Here is a 19,650-nt window from a genome sequence, read left to right as displayed (position 1 = left end):
GCTTGTACGTTTTTCTTTTCCCATACAGGTCTTCAAAATCTTCTCGATGGAGAGCGTTGTAATTCCAGGGTAGATAAGCGTTGCTTCAGTGGCTATGACCATCTCAGGCGTTGGCCAGAATGAGTGCACGTGACCCATCGCTCCCTCATCGGCGACAAAGACGCAGGCGTCGTACGTGCGTGGACGTCGACGACTTCTTCGGACGCCTACAGGTCTGCGCGACATCGATCCATATCTCTGAGCTTGGTCTCTCTTTGTCGGCATGTACTTATTGGGAACGTACTTGCCAGACCACAAGCTTGTTCGCGTACGTAGTATGAAATGTGTCTGGGCATATCACTAACCATGGGCCAGATTGCGCTGACGAACTTTTATGGCATTTCCTATGACACAGCACGGCGGCTCTGTGCACGAATCCAAGTCCATGAACGTGCTACAGTCTCGTCTTTGACCGAATCGCAGATCACGGATCTGTCTGCGTACCTTTCATCGCCCGGCATGATACCTGCAGCTTCCCCTACGCCGACGCGTGCTAGTTTGCATGGCAGCACCCCCAAGCCTCCGATGCCTGAAAACCCAGCCGAACTCCCACCATCGCAGCGTCCCAAGGCATCAATGGATCCATTGCGATCTATTGTCTTAGAAAGCGACTTGCGTCGTGAAGTTCTTGCGAACATCGCACATCACCGCTCTATTGGCTCCTATGTCGGCAAGCGACATGCGGGCGGTTTCCCTGTGCGCGGTCAAAGAACACAGCGCAATGCGCTGACTGCTCGACGGCTGAATCGGTTAGAGCGACGGCAATATTCCACCACCTCACCCTCTGCCACACTTTTCGATATACTACATCCTCTAGCACGTGCACGCTTTTACTCGTAGAAGCCAATACATTGTGTAAGACGAGAAATAGGGAGAAAGAGAGGTTGGAGCTGAAACAAGATTTGACAATTTCAGCAAGTGCGAGCCGCAAATGCATAGAGTATTGATGTGTGTTTCGATAGATAGATACATATGCTACAAGTCCGTGTGGGGTTGATTTAAAACAAGTCCTGTACATGTGTGAGAATAAACGGTTTAATTCGCTGCCGTATACGTACACCTAACGTCAGCTGCTTTGCCACGTCCGTATTGTTAACCATGTCGAGGAACTCGTAAAAGTCAATTTTTCCATCGCCATTCTTATCCGCCTCCATAATCGTCTTATCGACGATTTGCTGCAGCTGTTGATCTTTCAAATTGCCACCCACCATCATCTTCAACACGATGAAAAGTTCGCCATTTGAAATGTACCCATCACGATCCATATCATACACTTTAAACACAACTGTATGTCAGATAATAGGTTATGTACGTACACTGAAGTTTCTCTTCTTGACTTCCTCTGCTTGTGAAAACGCTCAATGCATGCACGAACTCTTGGAAATCCACGGACCCGCCGCCATCTGCATCAAAAATCGCAATTAATCGTTGTGCGAGAGGGTTGTTCGCAATTGCGGGGATCTGCAGGAACTCTTCGCGGTCAATCGAGCCTGATCCATCGCGGTCCAACTTTAAAAACCTCTTTTTTAGGCGCTGGATCTCCTGTGATGAAAAATGGGTATTCCTCTCGATATCATCGAGCAACTGGGATCCTTGTTGCCCCATCGTGTGTCGTTTCGTAGCAGCAAGTCTAGAGTTATTTGTCAGCGCACTTGCTGTGCAGTTGGCTCTGCCAACTTCTGTACTTAGGTCGCCCATCCACAGCCTCGACTACGGCTGATCACGTGGCCGATCAGAGTGTGAGTGTGTGCGCTGACGACGCCGCCGATCGCTGACGAACGTCGCGCGTCTCGATTCCATTCGATTCCGAACGTGCTTCGATGATGGCGGCTATAGACGGAGTGGACATCGCACAATTGAAGAAGGGCGAGGTCGATCTTGGCGTACGTGACTCTAGCGCGCTTTCGATCGCGCTCACACTTACAGACATCAATTATGGCTGTGGCTTTCGACGGTGGTGTGGTAATTGGCGCAGATTCACGAACGACCATGGGGCCGTACATTGTGCGTAGCTACGGACATACATGATATACTCACATTCAACTACACTAGGCTAATCGTGTCACGGACAAGCTGACGCATCTATCTGACCGGATCTACTGCTGTCGATCTGGTTCAGCGGCTGATACACAAGCACTTGCTGATGTCGTAACATACCACTTGCAACTGTACAGCGTGATGCAAGAACAACAGCCACCGACCGCCGTTGCTGCGAATCTTTTTCAAGAGCTCATATACCAGAATAAGGACCGTCTTACTGCCGGCATCATAGTCGCTGGATGGGACAAATTCCATGGCGGTCGTGTGTTCAACGTGCCTCTTGGTGGTGGTGTCTTTGAGCAGCCCTGGGCTATTGGTGGTTCAGGCTCGGCATATATCTATGGATACTGCGACTCGACATGGCGCGAAGGTTGGAACCAAGAGCAAACCCTCGAGTTTGTAAGAAATGGTATGTACGAATGAGCCTATCCCAGTGCTAACACTTTTTCTTATCGTACACTTTCAGCTCTGAGTCTCGCGATGCGCCGCGATGGTTCCTCAGGTGGCACAATCCGCCTTGCTGTAATTACAGAGAATGGTGTCGAGCGCCACTTTGTGCCTGGCGACAAGCTGCCTATGCTCGCGAGTAGGGATGTATAGTGCTATGCATAAATTGAGCCTCTAAAAGTACGCATTAATGTCATACGCCTCACCCGGTTTCGGTACTGATTTTTTGGGTTTCGGCGCCGCCTTTGGCTTTGATGGCGGCTTAGACGATCGCTTCGAAATCGTTGTAGCCCTTGGCTTGTCAGACTTTTGCACCTTGGCCAAACGCTGCTTCGTTGGCGGACTTTGTGAAAGCTCGTCATCCTCTAGTCTAGTTTCGTCCTCGACTTCTTCCTCTTCCTCTTCCTCTTCTTCGTCATCGTCATCATCATCGTCATCGTCATCGTCATCGTCGTCATCATCTATATCCTCATCTTCTGCCACGTCTTTCATCATTTCGTCGTCGTAGTCATCACCATCACTGGCTTCATCTCCGTCTTCATCGTCTTCATACACAGGAACATCCTCGTTTTGATCACTTTCATCTTCGTCCTCAAGTATTGGACCAAAGACTAGCATGCTAGATCCGTACGGAGCACATGGCATAGGAAGGAGGCGTAACTCTCGAGACTTCCATGTTTTGCGCCATTCTTTTCGGGGAGCCACGATCTTCATTCGTTCAACCAGACCTGCAGCCGTATGCCATTGGTGCTTGGCGTCTTCAGAACCATGGGATAGCACACCTTTTGCTCGCTCTGCAGGCACTGCATAGTATCCTAAGGCAGCATGTGACCAGTCTCGAAGTACAATACGCGCGGCACTCAAGATATCTGGGATGCCATGCCGCTTCAAGCGGCCAACAGAACGTGCTACACCAATAAGGAATTCTTCTGTGTCAGCTAGGGCCTTCTCATTGCTTTGTCGCCGTTGCTCACGGACAACGTCCTCCAGCGGTGCATCGTCCGCAAGTGATGCATGTCCAGGGACAAACGAGCCGAATGCGGGCGTTCCATACACAAGCATAAGATCGAAAGGATGTGCCACTCGAGGAAGCAGTGTTTTAACGAGAGCGATAGGGTCTTTGAATCTCTGAACTTGGCCCTTGTTGCGCATTAGCATCCACATGTTCTTCGCTTCAGTGCGCTCGCATCGCTCCTGCTCAGTTGCCATTTGTTCACTTTCATCCTCGTCGTCGTCGTCGTCGTCATTCTCGTCGTCCTTATCAATGCCGCTGCGAGGCACCGAGTCAAGTGGTGACATGAGCATGGGCGAATCAAACACCTGTAGATCCTTATGCATTGCTTGGAATGCGCCTTGCAATGCAGTTGCAACTGAGGTCTTACCAACATTTTCGAAACCAGCCACAACGATGTCTCCCTTTTTCTGCTTCAGAGCAATGTGGGATGCGAACGCATCAACGCCTGGGTGGTCTTTCACAGCTTCAGGGAGGACACTCAGGGGAAAGGCAGCGTAGCCTCGCTGCATAAAGTGATAAACCCAACCTGTAAGCACTTCTGCAGGTACAAGATCCGACTTTGATAGAGCATATACCAAACGAAGTGAGCTTTTCTTTTCTTTAAGCACATTCTCCAACCATGTACTGCGAAAACTTGACGGATCGCGGGCATCAACAACACAGACAAGCGTTTTAACGGTTTCTGGATTTTCGATAAGGTCCTGGAGTGAACGACGGAACTGAGGTGCATATGGCAGCTCAATTGGCTCTTCATCCTGTGAGTTAGGCTCTGGTACGTCGCCTTCCATGTCATCGTTGTCACGTTCGACCATTTCTGTTTCGCTCAGATCATCGTCATCAATATCTTCTCCAGACGCAGCTTTCATACGTGCTTCTTTCGAGGCCAATTTCTGCTCCTCCTGAATACGCCTGTTTTGTTCAATTTCATTCATGAGCTCCTCTTTGTATGGGAATGAATTCGGGATGCCTGGATCCTGTTTTCTTCGCGATTTCCACTGCGGATTCCTTTTTGCATCTCTTCTTTGTCTTCTATGGTGTTCTCGCACTTTTTTGAGGATCTTTTCACGCTGCTTGACGGGCAGGCGCTTGGACGTACGCTTCTTGACACGCACCATGTTGTCGAGGCGCAAGTATGCAACAAAAAAAAGATTGGGATTTTCTTTTTTGTCGTTGGCCCCTTATGGCCGTGGAGGGCGGCCTACATATTATTCTTGACAGATCCACGTGGTTCATTTGTCTGTGCGCCCATGTATAGCCTTCATGGCCTCGTCAACGTAGTGGGGGCATCGTACGGGCGATATGTGGCGCTGTCTGTGTACTGGGCTGAAGAATGGCATGTATATGTAGCGTTTGATGCACCTGAGCATTCCGCCAATATTTGCTGGTGGGGCCGTCCCGTTTCATGGTCAGACGTGGAGAAACAGTGCGACTCGGCAAGTCCTAGGGATGTGTGTGAGGCGTGGGAGTCGCGAGCATTGCGTGTGGACCTCGTAGATTATGACACTCCTGATGAGCTGGAGGAAGAAGATGTCAGAAATCAAGAAATCGAGGCACCATGTCATGCTCACATGCCTTTTGAACCATGTGTATTGACAATATATGTTGGTCGATCCAGGCCTATTAGTTTGGAACTCCCGCCCTGTTCAGATGCGGCAGTCGTGCGTGGGTGTGTGAGTGCACTATCTGAGGTATGTAAGCATATGTCTCATTAATGTTGCAGCTATCCATACAATGCACAACGCTTCGAGACCAATTGGATACACAAAAGCAAGCCTCTGAGCAGGCCCTTGCTCAGTTGCAAGCAGAATTAGACAGAGAGCGCATCAAATATCGAGAGGTATGTATACAAGCTTGCATGGAATTATGCTTCTTTTGAAGGAAAAAAAAAAAAAAAAGAGAAAGATCACTGAGACATACAACAGCTTCTTGCAGCTGATCGGCCAACGTGTGCCGCGTATGCATCAAAATCACTTGTACATCCAGGACGAATCCGGAGGCAGACAGAGCTTGGTGGCTTTGAGGGAGATCCTCCTACTCTGTAGCGGACCGGTTTTGTGATCGCAACTGTTCTAGCTCTGTCTCAAGCTCGTCCTCACGGAAAATTCGCGACTCGACAAGAGACTCGAGTTCTGCCAAGTCCTTTGTGAAGCGCGAATGCTGCTCAGCCTTTTCATGCTCGAGTTGCGCGATTCGCGCTTCTAATGCCTGGATGACGTCAGAGTCCATCGTGTGGTCATTTGGATCGGTTGACAGCCGTGGTGTTACAGGAGTTTCACGCATCGACTCAAGCTCAGCGCGATCACGTTCCCAGGCAAGTCGGCATTCCTGTAGCGCAAGCTCCGCTTGGCTTGCACGCGTTTCTGCCTCCCGAACAGCTTCCTCAAATCTGGCAGCATGGTCTTTTGCTTCTTGGACAGTCTCTTCGAGCCTCTGCACAGCTGCAGCGTGTGCAGCTCTTTCGGTATCACGTAGTTGGTGAATAGCATGTGCCTCTTCCTCCAAAGTCACGACTCTTGTTTGCAGATGTGCGAGCTGCTCCTGCAAACTCGCCCGATCGATATCTGTGGCAGAGTCATCTTTGGATGGGGGTGATAAAGATGCTGAAGATGTGATGGCTGAGGTAGTCGATGTCGCCGCGGCAGCAGCAGCTTCAGCTACCGCAGATTCTCGTGCCTCGAGAGTACGAATTTGCAAGTGAAGATGCTCTTTTTCACGTGCAGACTCGGCAAGCTGCTGTTCAAACACAAGAATAGTTTCATTGCCAGCGCGCTGCAGCTCTGAAATTTTGTCTGTCAGGTCAGAGCGCTCGCGATTCCAGCCGGCCATCATAGTCTCGACTTTTGTGTGAAGAGAAGTGAGCTCGTGTTGCATTGTGACATCGGTGGAATCTGAGGCTTCTTTAGGAGGATGCTCCGCACGAAGCTGAATTGCGGCAAGCGCCGTCTCAAGGTCGACTATGCGGTCTGTGTGCTCCTGCGCCTTGCGTTCCAATGCATCGTGCGCGTCAGCAGCAGCCGTTGCCGTGTCAAGAGCCTCATTGAGCTGCCGCTGCAATTCTAGTGCTCGTGTCTCGAATACCTGTCGTCGACGGACCTCGTCTTCAAGCTCGAGCCGCCTTGTGGCCTCTAGCTCATTCTCTCGCTGCTTGGCTGCGAGCATAAGGCTAGCGCGCTCCTCTTCCCAAAGTGTACATGAGCGCCGGACCTCTGCCAGCTCGTCACACAGGCGCTCGTACTCGGCCATAGGCACAGCATGATCCGCCTCCATATCGGTGATAGCCTCGTTCGCTGAAGGAAGTGCCAGCTGTTCTAATAACGTTTCTCGCGTGTTTTTCGACGGAGCAGGTGATGGCTGTATAGGATCATCATCAAAGACAAAGCTATCGTCCTGCCTTGTTGTTGGGCGTGCGCGTATCGTTGCAGTTGAAGATGCTGGCCGGCGTGGTGCCGACAAGCTCCGTTGGGGTGTTGTAGTCGCAGCGCCATGGAGACGGTGTTGGGGTGTAGATCGAATAGGCGGTACGACACTTTTGCGTGGTCCAGCGCGTGGAACGGACGAGGGGACAGGCACACCACTCGTGCGTCGCTGCTGCTTTAGGTGATGCGATGTCGATGATGACGATATTGATAGAGGTCGTGATGGCGTGGGTAATGAAGGGAGATGGGCGGAATGGGGCGTCGAAGGCGGCGCTGTGTCTGAAGGGGCGTCCGCACGACTAGAACGCCCCGACATGGCCGAGAGTGGACGTGCCGTGGCACTAGTGGGCCGGGTCGTACTTAGAGAAATCAACCTACTGCTGGGTCCAAATACTCCATTCTTTGGCTCCGTGGCAAAGTATTGGCGACCATCAATGCTACCGTCGTTTTTGCCTCGCCCATACGACGAGCCAGTGAGCTCAAGTCCTGCATAGTGCCCATCGCGGCCATGCACGGGCCCCAAGTATCGTAGAACACCTACGAGACCTGACCCTTCAAGTTTCACAAGGTCGCCGATTTCATACGCACGCTCGCGTCGAGATGCTGGTGTTGTAGCACCTGCGCGGGATGGCGTTCGTGAGCTTGGTGGATGTGTTCTTGCGGGCGTGACGTAAGCGGACGCGTTATGACGCACCGGCGTAGACATTGTACGTTCCAGGGACATGGAATCCGTCGTGCACGCTGTACGCGACGCAGGATATCGGGTCGCGTCGTAATCAAGCGAATCGTGCGACGTAGCTTGCGGTCCAACAGCGACTTTGTCTGAGTACGGCACCTGCGGTGTTGGATCGACCGACGTCGACGAATCACGGACGTGTGTAGTGAATGGAGGCGTGCGAGTAGGGCCCAAATGGGCGACGATCGATCACGCCCCCTGGCTGGGCGTCTCCCACACGAGGCCGGTGGGGGGGGGGGGGAAGGGGCATACTTCACGTGACTGCGTGTTGTTGCACGCGTGGGAGGAACACGCACTCAACACGACCTTCACGGCGGAAGGGGGAGAGAAGTGGGACAGGGCGCTAGCAAAAAGCAGCGGAGGAGCGAAACGAGACTTGAGACCAGAACGATCCGGTAGCGGGTCAGTGTGCTACGGAACGTCGTCGCGCGTCATGGCGTCGGAGGCAAAAACATTTGGAAGTGCGGCCGAAGAGGCTCGGCACTGGAAAGCACAAGTCGACGAGATGCGCGCTGCGTTGCATGAGGCTGAAACCGGCCTACAGGAATTCATGGAAAGTAGTAAGGAACTCGAGGCGGAGATGGAAGCTGATATGGCCGCGACCAGTCAGCGCGCAGATGCACTGCAGACAGAAAATGAGCATTTGCGTGCTGACGTGGATGAGTGGCGGACCAAGTATCAGAAGTCGCTCGCCGAGCACAATGTGATGCTCTCGGAACTGCAGCGGGAACTGACAAAGCTGCGTGAGACGCATGACGTGTACAAAACGCGTCTTCGTGACATGGAGGTCGACAATGACACACTTGAAAATGCAGAGAGGTATGTGAGGGACGAGATCAAGAGAGCTGTGTTGCTTACCGGCAGAATGATCAACTCGTCGCTTCAGGACATGGAGATGCGATATCACCACGCCATGGAACGTACGGCGCTGCTTGAAACAGAGCTCGAAGAAAAATCACGTCTTGAGGTCGAAAATCAAAGACTCAAGGATGAGCTGCGGGAACTACGTGAAGAGCTGGCCGTCACACAGCAGACGTCACCGATGGCTCTTTCTCATGCAGCACATTCGCCCTCTATCACTTCCATTTCGTCCGCACCACGACCCGATCAAGGCGAACTCACACTCAGTGACCTTGTCGTCAAGCCCTCATCTAGATCAAGTGAGCACGATATCAGCTCATCGGGCACTGCGCCTCCCGACCGTACTGCACCAGCCAACACGCTGGAGCGGCTTCGTGAGCACATGTACCAACTGCAGCAGCGCTTGCAGCGTGCGCAAATATCTGCCACAAACACAGCTCTACAGCGTCACTGGCAACGTAGCTCGATACCCCGACCCCGGTCTAGTATGTCGGCCAGTGCTAGCGGAGCTGGCGGTGGCGGCCAACCGGCCTCTCCTGCTGCATGGCGGGCGCCGACGCCATCCTGGCATGAGAGGCCTGAGACACCGGGTGAATTACGTCGATCCATGCAATCCAGCTCGATTCCTGTGCCTGTGGGGGGCCTCTCTCGCTCGCAGTCCCGCTCGCGGCCGTCATCGCGCATGACGCACGACGTGCAGTCGCCCATTGGCCCCGTGCCGTTCCAGTTCATGGAACATGACCCAGCTGCCTCGCCTGTCTCGTCGCGGCATTCAGCATTATCGCGACGGAAAAGCATGGGTGCCATTAGTGGAATCCCACCGCCTGCCTCGCGCGCGCGTGCGCCGTCGAGTACCCGCTCACCGTCGAAAATGCCTCGGCCTGTGTCTCCTGCGCGCTCACCCACGAAGCGGACTACACCCATCCCATGGCGATAAGGAGCATCTTGCTATCTAAGTCGTTTCTTCACCGTGTGCGTGTGTGTGTGTTCCTCTATTCCCCATGTCGCCCATGTCCCAGCACTGGTCCATACTAACCTATGCATCGTGTTCCTTGCAGCACACTTCCAATCTAGTAAGATGCGCCACTCTGACTACGTCCACACGTACCATGTGTGCCAATAACTTGGCCTTGTGTAGGCTGTGCATCTCCCGAGGAACATCGCCTGAAGCCATTTCTTCCGTACCGAGCTGTCGTACCAGGTGGGTCTACGTGCTCACGAGGGAACTGCTTCCTACCCTTCTGGTTGTCATGTCGCACCATTATACATCCTATCTACTCTATGGCCTTTGGTTCATATACATGGGCAAGACATGCGAATCAACACGACGGTCATTGTACCGAGGCGTCTGAGCATATGGATCGCCCGTAGCATGCACAGCATCACTCGCGTCGTGCCGCGGCACGTATGGCATCCCGTACGGAGCCATCTGCGATGGGGATAGACTATGATGAGGCACTGACCCTAGCGAGGAGTCGGACATGGCGTACGGACCGTCGTTGCCATGAACGACGACGGCAAAGCTGCCCTGTGGCGGTTGGGTGGCCTGTGGTGGATGTGGTTGTGGCGGCGCTACGCCACCTGCATAGATGGCAGGTGCATAGTTCGCCGCGGCTGCTGCTGCTGCTGCTGCTGCTGCTGCCGCGGCAGCAGGATTCGTGGCGGCGGCTGAAGCTGATGATGGTGGCGGTGGCGGTGGCGCTGACTGTCCGTTGGGTGCATGTGGTGCATTGTGAACGGAAGCCAGAGGCGTCGCTGCAGGGCTCCAAGCCCATGCAGGGTCATGCTCGTTCGAATATGAATACATGTGCACCTGCGATGGAGCATGGTGATGATGATGATGGTGATGATGATGTGGATGGGTTGGATGGTACGCACTTGATGCTGCGCCGGCGCTCATATCATACATGTGTTGGGCTTCGACACCTGGTGATTGCACCGCGGTATGGTTCGCGGGCGCCGCGCTCGATGGCGACACATAGGCGCGAGGCGCATTCGATCGATTGAAGGGCTGCAACACAGCGTACGGGTCTTCAGGCGGCGGCGGCTCGGCATACGAATGGATGGCCGCCGATGCCTCTGACGGCAAATTGGAAGGAGCTCCTTGGGTAGCTGTCGCTGAAACGGAAGAAGCCCTTGCGGCGACAGCCGCCCCGGCAGCGGCCGCTGCCGCCGTCGTTGGCATCGGCGGACCGGTTGCAGGGCCGGTGGTGCCAGGAACGGGGGGGTGTGCGGGCGCATGTGTAAGCGCATGTGCGTGCACAGTCTCTGGAGCGGGAGGAGCTGCCGCAGCGGCCGCAGCGGCCGCGGCCGCTGTAGCAGCAATGGCTGACGCATCTGATGGCTGCCACGGCTGAGTGTAAGGCTCACCAGTAATAAATGGGTGCTGCTTGGCCTGCTGCGGCGTCCAGCGCTCGAGCGGATTCATATTCAGTAAGCCGGCGATAAAGTCGGTGAAAGCAGCGCGATTGGCCATCTCCTTATCAGTGTCGGCGGAGCGGCCACTGCGTCGCGAAATGGGCGTGAGACGAATCACCTCCGGCAGCGTTGTACCAGGGAAATATTGCTTGCTAGGCTGCTCCTGCACGCGATGCTCGCGGGAAAACTGCTCCATGGATTTGAGCTGGAATATGGCGCGACCAAATGGATCGGTATGTACGTTGAAAAATTCATGCGTTTGGCGTCCGCGTTCAAGCATGAACGCCGGTGGGAGACCCAGCATGCTAGTGATACGGCTCAGCTGGTTATACTCAGATGTGCCAGGAAAAATGGGGAGCCCAAGGAATAGCTCGGCGGCGATGCATCCCAACGACCACATGTCGATCGACGATGTGTATGGCAAACCCAGCAGGACCTCAGGCGAGCGGTAGAATCGGCTTTGGATGTATGTGTAGACAGTCTGCTCTTCATGACACGCGGAACCGAAATCCACGAGCTTGATCGACGGCGCTTGCAGCGTCCGTAGGAGTATATTCTCAGGCTTCAAGTCACAATGGATCAGCCGCGCTTCCTTCAGTACCACCAAAGCGTCGAGCAACTGCGATATAAAGACACGCACAAGGCTCGTACTGAGTCCGCGGAAAGAGTTTTGCTTGATCAGCTCGTACAGATTGGACGACAGCAGCTCAAATACCAAGCATAGGTGCTTGTGGTGAATAAACGTGTCGCGCAACCGCAAAATATTATGCTGGTCATCCGGGTCCCAGTGCTGGTTGAGGGTCTCGAGGATCGTCACTTCCATCATGCTCTGGTTGAAATAGGCTGGCTTGTTCTTGATTACTTTTACAGCCACGATCTCGTGATTCGACATGTTCTGGCACTTGACGACCTGCCCGAACGTGCCTTGGCCCAGCACATCTAGAATAAGGTAGCGATGCCCCTCTTCGTTGCCCAAGTAGTCATTCACATACAGGATATAGTCGCTCTCCTCATTGTCATAGCCATCATTGTACACTGGCTTGCTGGGCTTCGTCAGCACCCGCCGAGGGTTGAACGCTAGCTCATACACGAACGCTGGGTTCACGAGGTGATATGTATGATGCAAGTACGACGTGAGGGCTTTGAGGGGACTCACCGACCCACCAATCGGATCAGCCCGTCTTTGCTTCGCGCACAGCTGACTGCTGTCATGCATAGGCCGCAAGTCCTCGAGCGACTGCACTTGCCAGAACCCTTCAAATTGCGGCTGTCCCGGGCGCTTGGGCATCTGCGTCTGCCTTGCCGCTGGCGCTTGCGAAAGCGATGTGCCTATTGAAACGGCAGTCGTCGTGCTGGATGTCGCGTCGCGCGCAGGTCCCTCCTCCGACACGAGTGCCGTCTCGATCGACGAGCTCTCAGACGAATCTTGACTGGGTGACGGTGACACCACGGGTGATGACCGAGTCGACCGCTCGGACACTGGCGATGTCGTAGATGGCGTTTCTACGCCTTGCTCGCGCATCTTGCGCGCATAGTGACTGCTTGTGTCGTGGGACGACATCGACAGATCAGGCGCGAGCGTCTCTGACGCGACGGGCGCCGACGCCGACGAGTCGGATCTCTCGCCGCTATCATCAACAACTGGACGTTGTAATACAGCCGTCTCCGCACTCCCGTATCCATGTACATAGTCGTCCCCCTGCGCATCTGTCCACGTACCATTCTCCAGTGCTGCATCAGCACTATTGTGTGCAGACACAGGCATGGTCGTCAATGCTGGAAGGCGAGGCGTTGGACAATTGCCCAACCTGGGGATAGCTCAGATAGGGATGAGATCCTAATGAACGAAAAAGACGCAGAGAGAAATGTGCGCACCCGACCTGTCTTCCCGATCAGCCGCCTAGCTCCTAAGCTAGTCAGGAGACTGTGGCAAGCCAGCCGCTCTTCAAGACTATCTTGCTACCGCGTAAGCAGACTAGGTGGACAGGCCCCGAGATTATATAATCCTACGTGCCACTATCCACGACAAACCGAGCTGTTCCACGCAACACAGCGCGGCGCCACGGGGGGAGGTCAGTCACAGCCGAGATTCCGAGTGCAGACAAGTTTTGCGTCTCAGTCTACGGCAACACAATGTACTTGTGCAGGTGCGAAGGCACAGCGGAGAGAAGCGACTTGCTCTCAAGCCATTGGCGGCTGAAGAGTCGGGTCTGGTACCGAGCGGCACCATCGCAAATTATCGTCACAACCTTGCTTCCTTTACCGAGCTTCTCTGCCATGCGCGCCGCAGCCACAATATTCAAAGCCGAGGAAGCACCGATGTAGAGGCCTTCTTCGTCAAGCATGCGGAACACCATAGCAATACTTGCCTCATCTTCAATGTGCAGGCTGTTGTCGATAAGCGAGATATCTGGACTCATATTCGAGGTGAGACGGCCTTGACCAATGCCTTCGGTGATCGAGCCATTGCCTGTACGCTCCATACGTTCCCCCTTCGTTTGTACATACGAGTGCAGCACAGAGCCAGGCGGATCAGCGAGCCAACACTGCACTTGTCCACGAGAAACATCCTTCAAGTATCTTGTTGTACCAGCGAGCGTGCCACCGGTTCCTGTCGCACAGATGAAGCCATCCAAACCTGTCTCACGCGTCTGTGCCCAAATCTCAGGACCCGTAGTGAGAATGTGTGCCTCGCGGTTGGCGATATTGTCGAACTGATTCGTCCACACGGCGTTCTCGAGCTTCTCAGCGTGACGCGCTGCCTGGTGGTTGTAGTTTTGTGGGTCAGCGAATGGGACAGCGGGAACCGGGTACACCTCAGCTCCCAGCATACGAAGCAAGTTGATCTTTTCATCAGACTGCGTGTTCGGCATGTAAATCACACATTTGTAGCCTCGCGCGCGACACACATGAGCCAGACCAATGCCCGTGTTTCCAGCCGTGCCTTCAACGACTGTGCCACCTGGCTTGATCAAACCCTTTTTCTCTGCATCTAGCACAATGTATAGTGCAGCACGATCTTTTACACTTCCTCCTGGTGCCATGAACTCTGCCTTGCCGTAAATCTCACACCCCGTCTCATTGCTCAGTGAGTTGATACGGATGAGTGGCGTGTTTCCGACGGCACCACAGAATCCAGACACAGGGCCAACCGTGGCGCTCACTTTGGCTGCCGAAGAGAAGGCGCGTACAGTACGAGGCAGAACGCGGGGAACGGTAGCTCGGAGAACGGACGCCATCGTCAGTCAATCGATGTGGGAAGAGAGCCTTGAGGTGCGAAGCTTCGCTGGTATCACACGTGACACGTGCACACGCCCTTATCCATTTTCCGTTGCGACGCACGGGACATTAGTGTTGGAGCAACGATTTTCAAACGCCGCCGTTACTATGTGCGCGTCGATCTTCCATCTGTCAATTTGTGGAGGGTGCCATGTGCCTTTGGTCTCGAGGGTACTACATATTTGCCTTCTGGCAGCACTGTACCGTGCCAAGCTAAGCAGGAGAGCAGATCATAGTGCCGTGCTTTCTGTTTGATTCCATAGACACGAGATTGGCTGCACTTTCTCCTTTTTCGTGAGAAACGGCATGTTTTCCCAATCTTACGATCTGATTGCTACTCTAGCACCGCAAATTCACAGCCAGAGTGAGTGAGTTTCTCTAGCTACCATGACAACAGAATGTGTTGATGCAATTCAGCACGTACAAATTCATCATCGCAGCATATCGTTTGTTGCACTTGAGTTGATCTATGTGATACAGGGAGGGCCAGAGCGATCTCGAAAAAGAAAGTCTCGATGTTAGGCACGTGTCCAGAGGTCAGTAAACTCATGCACAGGCATCGATATCAGACGCTCGTGATCGGTCAGAAGGGAAAGAATCTGCTCCTTCTCTGCATCATTGAACATGCCAGTAAGATGTTTCTGCAGCTTGCTTGCAATAAGTGGCACAGCCTCATCACGCCGGCGAGCATGACCTACTGGGTAGTCAATAGCCACTTCATCGAGCTTGGTACCATCCTTCAGTTCAACGGACACAGCATTGCCAATCGAGCGCTTCTCGGGCTCTAAATACTCTTTCGAGTAGCGTGGCTCTTCCTCCACAGTCGTGATCTCACGCAGCGCATCAATGCGGGAATCAGCTGCGAATTCATCCGTGTAATCGCTAGGTTCCAAGCTGCCCTTGATCAGCGGGACAGCCACCATGTACTGAATGCAGTGATCACGGTCTGCGTAATTGTTCAGCGTGCCCTGCTTGCTGATAATACGGATCGCTGCCTCCTGCGTCCGGATCTTGATACTCCTAATGTCGTCACTGGTCTTGCCCATATCTCGTAGCTTGTGATGCAACTGAACTGCCGCCTCTACGGCCGTTTGCGCATGGAACTCTGCCGGCACAAGCTTGAACAGGACATTCTCCATCACATAAGAAGAGTAGGGTCGTTGGAATTGGAACTCACGGCCCTTGAACAGGACGTCGTAGAAGCCCCACGTCTTGGCTGTGAGTACCGAGTTGTAGCCACCCTCGCCACGCTGCACTAGAAGCGCAAGATGCACAGCTCGCGCACATGCATCACCAGCAGCCCAGGACTTGCGCGATCCCGCATTTGGGGCATGTCGGTATGTGCGAAGTGACTGACCATCCACAAAGGCCTGTGATATCGAGTCGATAGTCTGCTCGCGCGTGAGGCCGAGCAGCTTAGAGACGACAGCGGCACTTGCAACTTTGACGAGGACAACGTGGTCGAGTCCCACGCGGTTGAAGCTATTCTCGATCGCCATGTTACCTTGTATTTCATGGGCCTTGATGGCGGCTGTCAGCACATCTTTTACAGTCAGGGGTGCCTGCCCCTTAGCGACATTCGTGCGTGAGACCCAATCGGCTACCGCCAGAATGGCACCTAGGTTGTCGGATGGGTGGCCCCACTCAGCCGCAAGCCAAGTGTCATTGAAGTCGAGCCAGCGAATAAGTGCTCCGTTGTTGAAGGCGGCACGGATCGGGTCCAGCACGTAGTTTGTGCCAGGAACATGAGCTCCGTTCGGCACGATGGTGCCATCCACCACAGGTCCACACACAGAACGTACTGCAGGAAAGCGCAGTGCCTCTATCGCACAGCCTAAAGAATCCAAAAGGCACAGACGTGCTGTATTGTAGGCAGTGCTAGATTGAATATCGTAAGAATGCACGTAGTCGGCCATGTCTTGCATCACTTGGTCAGGCGGCGGGCGCACATTACTCTCGCCTTTGCCTATACCGGCAGCAACCGCCATTGCACGGATACCACTGATTCGCGCAGCACGGAACGAGCAACCTGCTCTGAGTGCACGGGCGGTCAACGTAAGAGGCATACTGTGCGGAAGATCGGTGTCTTGCCGGGAAATTCGGTGGGGCAGCCACGTGACATGACCGACTCTCTGCGTCAGCACCGCATCGGAAGGCGGATGTGGGTCTGAAGGGCTCGCGATAATGCAGAAACACCTGGCCCTCAATGGAGAAATTGTGTCTTTGGAGCACCTGACCAGTGAATAAAAAAAAGAGCAACGGTATGAAGCTCTAGTGTCTCTCGTTGAAGAGCGGCCGCACGTATAAGGAACGAGTGCCGGAAGCATAAATCGAAAGCATACAGGTATCTTTCAAGGACCAAGGAACACTTTCGGCCGGGGGTCGAGATGCAGGTTTGAAGCAGCGGGCGAGGTTATTCCGTTCACAGCATCTGGACTAAGAGGCGGTGAATCAGTCAGTTTGATTCGTTCGTACATGCGAATCGTCCTCCGGAAGAGAAGTGGATGTCGTAGATGGTGACTCAAATGTAAACCTGGCCTTTTTAGTCACATTAGGCGACACACGATGTGTGTGTGTGAGCGAAGGACCGTCCGAATCATCGTTTGATTTGTCTTCGTAATGATGGTAGCTTCTTTCGCGTGCATGCTGCTGAGCGCGCTTCTTTTTTTCACGCCGAGCACGATTCTTTGATGTTTTAGCATTATCTAATGCGGCCTGCTCATCACGTTTCTTATCAAATTCTGCTTGTGCCGTAGCCTAGAATTGTATTAGTGTGGGTTGAATATACGTACACGATCCGCCTCGTATTTCATAGCCTCGATGCGCTCTGACTCGTTGCGCCGGCTCATCTTGTACACGTGGAACTCACCACTTCCAACGCCCGCACTGCTACCTTGGACGTGATTCACCATGTCAGGGGGTGGGCGAACTTTAAACAAGGACGGTGGTGCTGCTGGCATACGCAACGCCTTTTTCGGGTCATCAAAGAGTTGCTCTATATTCTGAGCTTGCTTTTCCGAAGGTGTTAGATTGTGTCGACTTTTCGCACGTTTTGGTCGTGATGTCCATAGAGCATCTTCATCTCGATCAGTCATTGCAATATGCGGAACAATAATATGAAGTTTTGATGAACGTGCTTATCCTTGCACACCTACACACTGGCACGGACAACACTTTCAAGCGAGTTGTGCAAGTTGCAACACACCCGGTCAGCGGTGGCCGGTGTCACCTCCACCAGTCAACGATCCATCACTCACACGTACACACTTCCACGCGCACGCATCCACATCTTTCAAGTGCCAGAGACGTAACTCACGTGCAATTTTCGTTTCCATTCACGTCCACAAACCCAAGTTGATATACACGTCCAACATGGTACGGTGAATAGATGGGGTGTGTCTAACGGTGTCTTTAGCCTACTGCGCGAGATATTCGCGCGCGCAACGAACTATTTGCGAAGCGGGCGCGTGATACGCAGGATAAACGGAACTCGAAGGGCGAGAACAAGCGAGGTCTTGTTCACACGCACACAGAGCCGGAAGAAAAGAAGCCAGAGGCATCTCCTACAGTCAAATACCTAGCTATCTTCTTGATCTTTGTTCTACTTGGTGGATGTAAGTATATGACACTGAGGCGATGAGGGAAGACCCTTTTTACAGTCTCACACATTCCAGTCTTGATGGAGGCGCTAGACTTGTTCCTTCGCTCGATTCGTCGTGCATAAAATGTCTTGTGGTATGCTGTATCGACAGGAGCATGTATACATTTCTACATAGGGAGTGTAGGTCCATGGTGTTGCCGGGATCGCGCGGATGCAGTGCGCCATTCATCCACTGCCACTTGGAAAGCATCTTCTATACTAACGCGTCCGCTCATAAGATCCGACCACAAATGCTTGGATGTGCTTGGCTTGCGCGGAACTTCCTCGGGCAAGCTTTCATGAATAGGTCGCATCCAGTTTGCAGCTGCGCCTGAATTTGCGTGTGGGCCTCGAAGCAGGTCATTCAGACCATGTGAGGTGGGTTCCTCGGGTTGGTCAAGCGAAATAAGCAGGGCATCGTGATCATCATCTAAAGTGGACTTGGTATCCTTTACCCCTACCTGGCGCAGGAGCGGTCGTTTCTGACCCAGCGTGCGGTGGTTGGGCTGCCACGTCATGTCCGTTGTTGATGTAGAAAACGGAGCACTCGTTGAGGCAGCAGACTTCGGTGTCATGTTCGATCTTGTGCTACTCTTGGGAAGCTCGGGTTCAGGCGGTCTCATCGGCGAGCCACGTTCCCTACGCATTTGCTGGAGCTGAATCAAGTCATCTACGCCAGATGCACCCATGTCACCGCCTGCCGGTAGGCCACGCGTTGGCCGAGCCCGATCGCCTGGGAAGAAGCGCAGAGCTTCTGCATCGACCTTGGTTATAGTAACAGGGTTCGATTCGTCCGTGCGCGAGCTGCTTGGTGCTCGATGCAAGGAACCATCAGCGTTGCGTTCCACAGCTTGGATCCTCGCATCAGCGGGGCGGTGACGGCAGCTTTCGATCGGGATATAGAGCTGCTCGTGCATCTGGACAGGATCGCCGTACCACAAGCGATTACTGCGCCGTAATGTGTGAGAGTCTGTTCCATACCGCAAGGCAATGCGATCGATGGTATCCGAAGGAGCGACGGGATGAACCATAACATCCACCATGGTGCTCTTGGAAAGTGCCTTGAGCCCAGGACGCTTGGAACTGTGTGCCATGTCTGTGGAAGAGAGCCAGGGTGAATGATCCGGACCCGACGGCGCATGAGACTGGTCCGCTTGGTGATGATGCGGGGAATAATGGCGCGTCATGGATGGCCCTGGCTCACTTCTCAGACCGAGCCAATTTTCAAGCCGGTCAAGCGTGGTGGACAAGTATGGCTGCTTATGCCCTTTCGTGGCCCCGCCATCTAAGGCTTGAGCCGTGGGAAAAGCGGTATGGTTGTCGTCATGATCGTTGTCCAAAGACCAGACCTGCGAGCCTGGCTGAACAGGCGCAGGTGCATGCCTACGTGAGAGCGAGGCATGTGATCCAACAAGGCCTCGAGAGCGCCGAAAGTCCCAAGACATGGGGCGTGGAGCGATGCGATGCGTTGCAATGCGTGTTGCACTGAATCGAGATGCCAAGAGCTAAAGGTATTTTCCTCAGCCTATGTGGCGCAGCCTTGGGCCAATGTCTGACTGGCTCCCTCGCAGCGTGCCACTGAGCTTCAACGTGTTCTCGCCTGACTAACGGCCCAGGCGATTGGCGCCCGCCCTTCTGTCTGCCACACGTCAACGAGCTTGCCTGCGTTGGTTGGTTGACTAACACACTGTCTCGCGTGATCATCGCCATTGGCCCGATGCACACCCGATCATTCACATATATATGCATTCATCCACAT

At 53.7% G+C, this 19,650-nt stretch overlaps 11 protein-coding genes across 11 annotated transcripts; 3 read left to right on the top strand and 8 right to left on the bottom strand.

Annotated features, from left to right (window-relative positions):
• Positions 1-262: 262 nt before the first annotated feature.
• On the top strand, positions 263-879 carry MGL_1604 (uncharacterized protein; the record flags this gene model as incomplete). Its single annotated transcript, XM_001731369.1, has 2 exons — positions 263-307; positions 355-879. 2 exons carry the CDS (start codon positions 263-265, stop codon positions 877-879), a joined length of 570 nt encoding a protein of 189 aa, XP_001731421.1.
• A 158-nt stretch (positions 880-1,037) lies between these two features.
• Positions 1,038-1,250, bottom strand: MGL_1603 (uncharacterized protein; the record flags this gene model as incomplete). Its single annotated transcript, XM_001731368.1, has 1 exon — positions 1,038-1,250. One exon carries the CDS (start codon positions 1,248-1,250, stop codon positions 1,038-1,040), a length of 213 nt encoding a protein of 70 aa, XP_001731420.1.
• Positions 1,251-1,974: 724 nt separating this feature from the next.
• MGL_1602 (uncharacterized protein) lies at positions 1,975-2,502 on the top strand (the record flags this gene model as incomplete). The annotated part of the gene is made up of 2 exons (XM_001731367.1): positions 1,975-2,043; positions 2,092-2,502. The coding sequence occupies 2 exons, from the start codon at positions 1,975-1,977 to the stop codon at positions 2,500-2,502; spliced, it is 480 nt and encodes a 159-aa protein (XP_001731419.1).
• Positions 2,503-2,700: 198 nt separating this feature from the next.
• Positions 2,701-4,656, bottom strand: MGL_1601 (uncharacterized protein; the record flags this gene model as incomplete). The annotated part of the gene is made up of 1 exon (XM_001731366.1): positions 2,701-4,656. One exon carries the CDS (start codon positions 4,654-4,656, stop codon positions 2,701-2,703), a length of 1,956 nt encoding a protein of 651 aa, XP_001731418.1.
• Positions 4,657-5,572: 916 nt separating this feature from the next.
• Positions 5,573-7,681, bottom strand: MGL_1600 (uncharacterized protein; the record flags this gene model as incomplete). The annotated part of the gene is made up of 1 exon (XM_001731365.1): positions 5,573-7,681. One exon carries the CDS (start codon positions 7,679-7,681, stop codon positions 5,573-5,575), a length of 2,109 nt encoding a protein of 702 aa, XP_001731417.1.
• Positions 7,682-8,126: 445 nt separating this feature from the next.
• Positions 8,127-9,491, top strand: MGL_1599 (uncharacterized protein; the record flags this gene model as incomplete). Its single annotated transcript, XM_001731364.1, has 1 exon — positions 8,127-9,491. The coding sequence occupies one exon, from the start codon at positions 8,127-8,129 to the stop codon at positions 9,489-9,491; it is 1,365 nt and encodes a 454-aa protein (XP_001731416.1).
• A 342-nt stretch (positions 9,492-9,833) lies between these two features.
• Positions 9,834-12,737, bottom strand: MGL_1598 (uncharacterized protein; the record flags this gene model as incomplete). Its single annotated transcript, XM_001731363.1, has 1 exon — positions 9,834-12,737. The coding sequence occupies one exon, from the start codon at positions 12,735-12,737 to the stop codon at positions 9,834-9,836; it is 2,904 nt and encodes a 967-aa protein (XP_001731415.1).
• Positions 12,738-13,092: 355 nt separating this feature from the next.
• On the bottom strand, positions 13,093-14,211 carry MGL_1597 (uncharacterized protein; the record flags this gene model as incomplete). The annotated part of the gene is made up of 1 exon (XM_001731362.1): positions 13,093-14,211. One exon carries the CDS (start codon positions 14,209-14,211, stop codon positions 13,093-13,095), a length of 1,119 nt encoding a protein of 372 aa, XP_001731414.1.
• A 558-nt stretch (positions 14,212-14,769) lies between these two features.
• Positions 14,770-16,317, bottom strand: MGL_1596 (uncharacterized protein; the record flags this gene model as incomplete). Its single annotated transcript, XM_001731361.1, has 1 exon — positions 14,770-16,317. The coding sequence occupies one exon, from the start codon at positions 16,315-16,317 to the stop codon at positions 14,770-14,772; it is 1,548 nt and encodes a 515-aa protein (XP_001731413.1).
• Positions 16,318-16,702: 385 nt separating this feature from the next.
• MGL_1595 (uncharacterized protein) lies at positions 16,703-17,346 on the bottom strand (the record flags this gene model as incomplete). Its single annotated transcript, XM_001731360.1, has 2 exons — positions 16,703-17,008; positions 17,044-17,346. 2 exons carry the CDS (start codon positions 17,344-17,346, stop codon positions 16,703-16,705), a joined length of 609 nt encoding a protein of 202 aa, XP_001731412.1.
• A 673-nt stretch (positions 17,347-18,019) lies between these two features.
• MGL_1594 (uncharacterized protein) lies at positions 18,020-19,336 on the bottom strand (the record flags this gene model as incomplete). The annotated part of the gene is made up of 1 exon (XM_001731359.1): positions 18,020-19,336. The coding sequence occupies one exon, from the start codon at positions 19,334-19,336 to the stop codon at positions 18,020-18,022; it is 1,317 nt and encodes a 438-aa protein (XP_001731411.1).
• Positions 19,337-19,650: the final 314 nt, after the last annotated feature.

The sequence above is a fragment of the Malassezia globosa genome (assembly GCF_000181695.2).
Source record: "Malassezia globosa CBS 7966 chromosome Unknown mgl_sf_3.1, whole genome shotgun sequence".
Lineage (NCBI taxonomy): Eukaryota > Fungi > Basidiomycota > Malasseziomycetes > Malasseziales > Malasseziaceae > Malassezia > Malassezia globosa.
This window is presented reverse-complemented; position numbering and strand designations above follow the sequence as displayed.